The 10069-nt window shown below is 40.5% G+C and overlaps 1 protein-coding gene across 1 annotated transcript in view; it reads right to left on the bottom strand.

Annotated features, from left to right (window-relative positions):
• Positions 1-8173: 8173 nt before the first annotated feature.
• The window catches only part of RPS6KA5 (ribosomal protein S6 kinase, 90kDa, polypeptide 5), a 265048-nt gene continuing 263152 nt past the window's right edge, over positions 8174-10069 (bottom strand). The window contains exon 17 of the mRNA XM_006839575.1: positions 8174-8413. Coding sequence (XP_006839638.1) covers positions 8174-8413 — 240 coding nt within the window. The remainder of the gene's footprint in view (positions 8414-10069) is intronic.

Below are 10069 nucleotides of genomic sequence, written 5' to 3'. Positions count from 1 at the left end.
GCCGCTCTAGGCTGGTCTACTCGTCCTTTCCAGTGGAAATTTCCTACCTCAGACGATTCTGGATGGAGTTCTGTATTCCACCTATGGTCTTATGCAATGTAAAGGCTCCACAGGAAGACTCTTTCACTGGGCAACTTCTAGCCCCCTTTAAGAGATATCCCAATCAGTTATAGGTCAAGCCATGCTCCTTTTAATTGTCTCCTATGCATGGAAAAGTTGCCCTATGAAAAAGGAAGACAGTTGAATAATTGAGCATTTGAATTAAAAATATTTGTGAAAGATACTGAATATACAGCTGATTGCCAGAAGAATACACAAATAAGTCTTAGAGAAATAGAACCAGAATTCTCCTTAGAAGGAAGGATGACATGACTTTAGCTCATTTATTTTGGATATGTCACCAGAAAAGACCAAGGTGTCACTAGAAAAAGACATCATGTTTGGTAAAGTAGAGGGTTAGTGAAAAGCAGGTGAACCCTCAGTGAGACAGATTGACACAACATTGACAATGGACCCACACCCTCCAACAACCATGAAGATGTCCCAGGATCGGGCTACATCCTGCTCTCTTCTACATAAGTCATCACGAATGGGAGCTAATGCAATAGCAACTGACAGCAATGGAGAGAAGAAACGGAAACTATAAAGCTATCAGCTCTCCTGAATTTGATCGATACAGTCAAAGGAATACCACTTAAACCCTAACAGGTATCTCCCTCCCAACGCTGAGGAAACTGACAAGTTGATTCTAAATTGTTTATGGCAAAGGTCTAAGAAGATCCAAGTTAGGGTCTTACACTACGAGCTAGGATGACTTTATACAACGCTAGATGGATTGTTGTTGTTGTTAGGTGCCATCGAGTCGGTACCAACCCATAGTGACCTTATGCACAGCAGAACGATTCTGGGTCAACCTCACTACAGTTGCCACACTTGAGTCCATCGATGCTGCCACTTGGCCAATCTATCTCGCTGGGGGTCTTCCTCTTTTTCTCTGCCCTCCACCCTATCAAACATGATATCCTTCTCCAGAGACTGGTCCCTTCTGACAATATGTCCGAAGTATGAGAGACAAAGTTTGGCCATCCTGGCCTCCAAGGAGCATCTGGCTGCACTTCTTCCAACATAGATCTATTGGTTCTTTTGGCAGCCCATGGCACTTTCAATATTCTCCTCCAACACCATAAGTCAAAAGTATCAGTTCTTCTACGGTCTTCCTTATTCACTGTTCAGCTTTCCCATGCATGTGAGGTTATTGAAAATACCATAGCTTGGGTAAGGCGCACCTTAGTCCTCAAGCTGACATCTTTGTTCTTCAACACTTTTAAAAGGTCTTGTGCAGTAGAGCTGCCTGATGTAAATGGCAAAAATAAAACTTTTAGGCTATAAGAGCATCTTCATAACCTCGGGACAGGCAAAGATTTCTTAAACAGGACAAGAAATCATTTTTCATAAAAAGAAAAGACTGATATATTGGACTTTCTATAAATTACGAATTTCTGCTCATCAAAAGACACATCTGGAAAGTGGTCCAACAACCAAAATGACCCTATCTGTAATAATATTATCAGAAAATATGAACACCTGCATATCAATAGGAAAAAGAGAGACTAAACATGGACCAATGACTTCAGCAGGCACTTCACAAGTGAGGATATCTAAATGGCTGCTAGAAACAAACCATTACTCCTCAGGTAAATGTGTGAGAAAACCACAATGACAAACAAACTCACAAAAATGGCTAAAACTAATAAGGCTGATGGTAATGATGAGGATAAGGAGCAACTGGAACTCACATACGTTACTGGTGTTGAAAACGTTTGGCAGTATTTTTTACAGTTCAAAACTAACAGCTGTCCTGCAGGAGAACGATGAGACTTTCGGCTTCTGTAAAGATTGACAGCCTCAGGAACCCTATGCTGTTGTTGTTAAGTGTCATCGGGTCAATTCTGACTCATAGCAACCCTGTACAGGGTTTCCGAGGAGTGGCTGGTGGGCTTGAACCACTGACCTTGAGGCTGAGTGCGTAACAGGGTAGCAGTATGTCAGAACCAACTTGGCTGGTCACCACCACCACCATCCACACTAAACAAGTTCCTTTACCCTCAGAGTAGATTTAGCTACCTATGTGGCCACTGGAACAGCATTTTTATTACGGAGTCTGCTCTGTGTTTAGATTGACTGTTTGTAGTCAAGAGCTATGAGGTCATTCACTTTCTGACATAGCATCAGCATCTCCTTATAACTACCATCATTTTCATCCCTTTTCCTTTCTCTGTCCCAATCAAGTCTAAGTCTCAGATCTTAGTTACAATGTATCTGTGTTAGTCCTTACATGAACACAATGAGAACTGTTGAGTGAAATAGTAGCGTCTGCACACTCAACAGAAAAACAAAACAATGCAAGAAAAGGTACAAGCACTTATGAGCATGAAACCAACTGCTGTATGTGAAGAAAACAACACAGATGACAATGGATAGCAGGTGAGTGAGGTGTGCATTTCGCTTTTAGTTGTCTAGGGGAATAGAAAAAAACAATGTTTCTCATCTTTTTTTATCTATCGTCAATTTATCTGCTAGTGAGACACTTACTTAGTGTAAAGCAAAAAAATTTTTTACACAGTTACAGAGACTACTGAAGTTCTGGTGTGGTGCTATAGGATAAGCACTGGATTGCTAACCACAAGGCTCAAGTCTCAAAACCTCCAGCTGCTCCTCAGAGCACAAAACCACAGCATTGCTGTGAGTTGGAACAGACTCTATGAAACTTAACAACAACGGAATTCAATTCTGAGCCTAAGGGCACATACCATTTTAGACAGAACTATCCCAGCTACACATTCAAACGCCAATCTTTGAAAACTTCCTCTAAATATGCTTATATGTGGTTTCCTATTGTAAAAGTCACGTTTAGGTTCTGAAGGATAGCTATTACAATTTTACATTTCAAACTTTTTATGTGGTGGAGTACCTTTGGGTTTCTCTCTTCTTATTTATTTAAAGAACAAAAATTACTATATAAAAATCATTCTCACTGGCGCTAATAGAGCAGTGCTGTTGTGTCGAAAATACAGTCATGAATGCTAAAACGTCTACGCAGCATCATGTCTGTATTGCGGATAACTGTCACAAACCCGTTCCAGAATAACAGGGAACGCTTTACATGACTAACCTCTTATAAAGTTAAAAATTAAACTGCAGTTAAAGATGTCAAGCGCCTCATAGTACAACTTTATGGGCTTTTCAAACAAGAGAAATATCCATTTCCCAAGCAAGCTATCTGTTAGCAGACGTGCCAGAAAACCAAGCCATAGAAGGACTCCATTCAGGATGCTTAAATGTATTTCTCAGAGTTGTGCCATTTCTTTATGTCTGGTTTGTTCTTTTTCGTACAGAAATGAGACGATAAAAACTGCTCAGTGGAGGGAGGGACAAGAGTGAAAGGAGGTTTGCCAGTGAAGAGACAATTTTCACAGAACCAAATAAATGAAAAGGGTTACACAATGAAAAAGATCCCGAAAACAACATAATGCGAAGCGGGACCCCAGCTCCCAGTTGCTCCGGAGAGCAGCTACTGTATCAAATACTCACTTGACCAAGCTGAAACATTCAGTTCCTCCTGATAACCTCTAACAGCGCACTAACTCAAATTTAAAGGTTACAAACTGTCCTTCTGCCCACACAGCAGAAACACACGCGGAAAGTTACCGGCTGAGGAACAGCTACCAAGAGCTGTGTGTTTTGATCGGAGGTATCACGCTCTTTATCATGTGGTCAGCAGCAGGAAGGAGGGCGTGGCTGTTCCTCAGTAGTGCCTGTTCTGTATGAGGCCAAGGCAAATCTACTTGGGTGTCACTTTAGGTTCTTCTTTACAACCTACTAGTAGACAAATATAAAGTACTGGCACTTGTCTAATTCATGATACCAGTTGGACATAAGACTCAGGCAAGGGAAACGTTTGGAATAGTTGTTGTTGTTAAGTACCGTGGAGTCGGTTCCGACTCATAGTGACCCTGCACAGGGTTTCTGAGGCTGTAAATCTTTACGGGAGCAGAACGCCTCATCATTCTTCCGCGGAACCGCTGGTAGTTTCGAACTGCTGCCCGATTCGTAACCACTACGCTACCAGAGCTCCTTTTGGAATAGTTATCAACTACTTAACTTAAAAATAGAATTGGGATTGGGCACAGTAAGAAAAGGGCTCAAAGGAAATCTCTTGAAAACTCAAATATAAGAAAGTCTTAAGATGGACTGAAATTAGACAAGTCAAGTGTTCTTAAAACGGCATCTGGTACCTCCTTCAAAATATACCTTTTTCCCTATATACAAACCACAACATGAGAAGAATACTTTTCTCTAAAGAAGCCTCCACTTGGAGTGAAGTTACTTAACAAGACAGCGAATAAAGCCTTCTGGTGCTCGAATACCTATTTTCTTTGGGTAGAGTGAACTTTAAATATTTACCTGATATATACGAATTTCCAGTTATCTTATGATTATTTTGCCACTCTTTGTGCCTTATCAATGACTCACATTAAACCCCAAATTACATCAGAGGCCACTAACACCTTCATTTTGCTGCAAAACACTTTATCAAATGAAGAGGGGCAGTTTTGTGGGAGATGTAATTACACAAAAGTCAGAAATTGGGGGTTCTGGTGTGGTGCTGTAGGATAAACACTGGACTGTAAGGTGGTGGCTAAAAGCTACCAGCTGCTCCTTGGAAACCCTATGAGTCGCTGTGAGTTGGAACTGACTTGACCATAGTGTAAGATAGCCAAGGAGCTAAAGAATTATATTTGGGAGGCCAAAAAGCTATGTAATTTTAAGGTATTTCATTATGTTATAACCATTCACCTATAAGACAATCATTCTGACATTGTGTGTGACAATGTGTATATGACAAGAGAACTTATTAAGAGATTAAAGAATATAAGAAGTTAAATCACACAGACACCTAAATTGTGTTATTATTGGTCCCTGGGAGAACATATGAAGTAATCAGGTGACCTGAGGCACCTAGTTGTTGTTAAGTGCTGTTGAGTTGGTTCTGACTCATAGCAACCCTGCACAGGGTTTCCAAAGACTGGCTGGTGAGTTTGAACCTCCGACCTTGAGGTCCAGTGCTTATCCTACCGCGCTACCCCAGGACTCCAGCTAGAGGGTCCCACCTTTAGATAACATCACCATTTTGTGATGTTTATTCTTATTAATTTGACAAGAACAGATCCTTGAAATGGGGCAAGGTGAACAGGTAGACTATACAGAGTATGCTTTCAGCAAGTATCTGAGAACATACTTAAAAAAATAAAGGGAGATAGAAAAGGAATTTCCTTATTCAAGCAAAGTAGTCACTGCTACCCTAGTAGCCTTTTGAAAAATACATTTCTAGTTAAAATGTAGCCATTTACATATTTAGGAGATCAGTAGCACTTGAAAAAGAATTACAAGGCATTTTATCCTGGGCACATGGATCTGTGACTCTCAAGGCAGACAAACATGATGAAAATGACTCAGGAGACTGCTTTTCTGGTTCAGTGGCGTCTTGCTTTGAAATGGTTTGGAAAAAGAACGAATGAACAGTAAATGAGTCAGTCTAACATGGGAAGGGTCTGGCACAGTAATTCAGAAGACACTGGTCTGTCTTCTGTTTTTTCCTGTGTTCTCTTTTCTTATTCTTACCTCACAATTAGCCCTGTATAGCTATACACAATCCGATAGAAATCAAGATCTAGGCAATATACAAGAAAATCGGTAAGGAAAGGAGGGAAGGGGTGATTTGGCTCTACCGCTGACATCAATAACATAAAAAAATGGAAAGTATGCACCTGCTTTCACATCGACTTTTAGTTTACTCTGACGGCCAAATCGTTTTTTCACTGAACATTATTAAATGAAGTCTTTTTTTCATCTTTGTGGATTTCACAATAGAATTCACTGTACACTAATGAATGCTAAGTGGGTGAGGATGGGATGTCTGACCATTGGGCACCACTCAGTATGCTCTGACGTTTATTCAGGGAGGCTCACAGAAGGACTGGCCTCATCTTTTTTCCTTCCTCTTACTCTGCCTGTCTTTCTATCCATTTCCTTGTCTGAAGAGGAAGCAGTGAGAAGAAATGGAAATGAAATCCAGCAATTTCTGAAAAACATAAGGGCTCAATGGTATCAATCAGTAGGGTAGACTTGGACTATTTTTCTAGATCTTTTATTATTAGCAAGAGTACCCCTTTGGTCTGTACTTTACAGCTAGTATTCTCTGCCAGTTTTTAAAATGACTTGCAGACCTACACATTTCCCAGGAGATTCAACACGAGCAGAGAGACATTTTCTTGACTGTTAGAAATCTGTGTGTGATAGAATCACATTCTGTGGCCTGCCTGCAGTAAAATCCCCATCTTTACCAAGGGTGAGTGAAAAAAGCTAGAAGTAGAAAATGTTCATTGGCTCAATGAGAATTCTAAAGCCTGGCGGGCCATGGGAAAGTATACAATGTTATTCCCAACTAAACGCTGTGAACAAAAATGTGAACAGGATAATACAATATTTTGAAAATATTTTAATATTTGCCATTTTGGTTGCCTGTGCTATTCATATATACATTGAATTAGTAATAAATATTCTGCTGTTACACAGAGTGCAATATTTTTTAGTATTCATTAGCTGGTTGAAATTAATGCTGCCATGACCGTAAGAAAGGAATAAATAAATATCATGCCCAAATTCCAAACGAATGCTCAAAAGTTTGTCAAGAACAAAACTATACAACAGACATGTTGGGCATTATCTGTTTTAAAGCATGATTCCTGTAAACATTGCAAAAATCACTTTTCTCCATCCGGACATCTCATGTGATGGCCTTAAAAGAAAGTAAAATATACATAGCCCATCACTTTTTTTTTTTGCATAGGGAATGAATTCATTTTATTTTAAAATGCAGCGGTCTTCCAATGAAATGTCTTGCTCACATCACATTTGTTTTCTGTATTAATTCAGAACATTTGAGCAATAAAAGTGCTCTGCGTAGTTTATAAAATATGCTTTCCAGATTTAAAATTTAACAGAAAAATTTCAAAACAAGTCATAGGTACGATTTTAAAATATTATGTACAGAATACAGGACCACAGGAGGCAATGTCTCCTGCAGCACACAGTGTACAAAGATGCAGCACAGTGTTCAGTATCACTTCCCTTCAGGTCGTCCTCATAGCAGTGCATAAGTGGCTAATGATTACCTTACACAACGCTCCCTGTTCTACTTGTTCATACACAGAGAAGAGGGGTATGAGGACTGATTTAAAGTAGATAATGGGGTGGAAATGGCTAAAATACAGTACATATGCTTTAAACAGTGCACTTTACAAATTAGCTTGCTTTATTCATACGCTTATAAAGTGCAATATTACTGAAAACAGAGAAACATGTACCTTATATTCTGCAATAATTAAAACAAATTGCGAGGAAACAGCAGTGCAAAATTAAAAACAAAAACAAAAACATATGCAGCTTAGCATGCATTTCATACGGACCCCAAATATAGACCAGGGACCTTAAGTTCCTATATGTCTTTTCTTCTTTGTTTTTCTCTTTAGAAAAACATTAATAGCAGGTTATCATCATATGTAACCTTAAAATAAAAACAATAAGTTAAAAATCCTCTCTCAAGAAATAGTATATGCCACACATAAAATCTGTTACAGAATCTTCCGGAAAACAGTCCAAGCCTTTTCCTCTGGATAGACCACTGGTTCAACGGGTACAAATCTCTTGAAAACCCACATTGTCCACAACACAAAGCAAAAGTTCTCAGAACAGTAAAGTCACCTGCTATTGGCAGACATCTGAAAAAACCTGGGACTTACTTTGTAAACAGGTGGAATCTAACCAGCCCCTAATGAAATTTCTAGAAACCTTTGCTCTTTCAAGAATAATCCTCCTGGACTGTTGTTCTAGGTTCTATATAGCGTGCCGTGTGCTTGATTCACAGTAACATTCTCTGCCCAGTGCTTCTGGATGAGGATAACCAAACAGGCATTCCTGGGGGAGGAAAAAATAAAAAGAATCCACTAAGAAGCAGATTGTGAATAGCACAGACATGGTCTCAGGCATAGGGTGAGGGAAGGAGGGAACAGTGAGTGGGTTACCGGTTCCGTTCCTACCCTTCCTCTGTTGCTCAGTCTGAGAACTGGAAGAGGGTCTCTGGGTTATTGCTGTCAGTGGGGTTGCTGGGCTGCAGTGTCTTTGTGGGTGTGGTTTTGCCATGAGAATGGGAGGAGGAAGAATGTGAACTCTCACTGGAGCTGCTGCGTGTCTCAGTACTGGTGCTCGTTTGTTTCATCTTCCTTCTCTTAGCCAGAGGGGCCTTATCAACATTCTGAAGGCAGAAGCCCTCTCTCTTGTACTTGTTAAAGGCCTAGGGGAGAAAAAAACAGGGGACCCTTGTGAAGGTCAAAGTTTTTACATTTTCTTAGCAGTTACAAGTGATCATAGCAAGAAGACAGCTTTTGGTGGGTAACCATAGCTTCAAGTTGTTTGGGAAAATAATTCTTGAAGCCAGGCTATCCAAACCTCCTGGCATTGAACAGAAGTTGGAGGCTCTGTTTATATCAAACCAGCCAGGCAGACCAGTAGTCATGACTCTTAACAAGTCCTTCCAAGAAATCAGCTACATCCCAAATGAAATTCCTGGAGAAGATCAACAATCTAAGCCCTCTCTAGATTTTCTGGTTCTGTTTGAGAATTTTAAATCACAAAGTCCTGATAGGGTGTAGCCTGAGCCACAATGGGTCACTGTTCCTCCCTTTCAAGTTAATGGAATTTGGGGTTATCTTGGATACTTAAATGTATGCCAAGACACTTAGCCCTAGGAACCTCCCCTGGCTTCCTCCTCAGAGCCGCCTGCCTTTCCTGTTCTCAGCCTCCAGCCTGCCTGCATTCTGTTACTCCTCACAACCCTGTCCTGCACATCACCAAGAAGTTGTGGACCACCTGGTACAGGGTCTTACAGTTCCATCTGTCCACATCTCAACATATCCTAGTTTACTTTTAAAATTCATTTCCTCAAATGATGGGAGAAAAAGAGCTGAGTTTTCTCCTTTATCAAGATTTTCCCTTCTGAGGTCATTTTATTTCTCCATAACTCAGCTACTCCATATGCACATTATCTTAATTTATTTGCATCTGCTTGGCACAAGTATGTATAATCTATAGTTATTCCTACGTAATCTTAGCCTCTCAAGTATACATCTAACTGAATACCAACTACTTTACTTCAATAGTTCCAAATTTCTCTGGATGCATACTGCCTCTCTCTGCTCAGTCTGCAAACGCCTTCCTATGCCCTCAGTTTCTAGATTATCATGTACAGAACAGCTGTTGAATGATTACTTTGTTGCAGAATTTTCACCTGTACTTTAGTTCCTAACGTCTATGGTGTTTAAAGACAATGAAGTTGCTTATTTGAAAGAAACAAGCTCTATTGTGCACGTTGTTTTAATATGTATTGAACATTTTCAATTGTTCAAACGCCAGATTACTCTCCCAGTTAGCAAATTCATTCTAAACATCAAGCACGTATTTAGTGAATTAGCAGTGACTCTGATTCCCCCTGTACTTTCTGCTCATAAGAAGACAGTTCTCACACAGGTACAGAATATGGGGGTCTTCCATGGAAGGTGGTTCCCACACAGCTATATCTCTGGGGGTCTTTCAGAGAAGGTGGTTCTCACACAGGTACATCTATGGGGGCCTTCCATGGAAGGTGGTTCTCACACAGGTACATCTATGAGGCTCCTCCATGGAAGGGGGTTCTTACACAGGTATATCTATGAGGCTCCTCCATGGAAGGTGGGTCTCACACAGGTACATTTATGGGGGCTCTTCCATGGAAGGTAGTTCTCACACAGGTACATCTATGAGGCTCCTCCATGGAAGGCGGTTTTCACAGTTACATCTATGGGGCTCCTCCATGGAAGGTGGTTCTCACACAGGTACATCTATGGGGGCCTTCCATGGAAGGTGGTCCTCACACAGGTACATCTATGAGGCTCCTCCATGGAAGGTGGTTCTC

This window comes from Chrysochloris asiatica, unplaced genomic scaffold, assembly GCF_000296735.1.
Source record: "Chrysochloris asiatica unplaced genomic scaffold, ChrAsi1.0 scaffold00025, whole genome shotgun sequence".
NCBI lineage: Eukaryota > Metazoa > Chordata > Mammalia > Afrosoricida > Chrysochloridae > Chrysochloris > Chrysochloris asiatica.
Note: the sequence above shows the minus strand (reverse complement) of the source record. Positions and strands in the feature narration are given on the sequence as shown.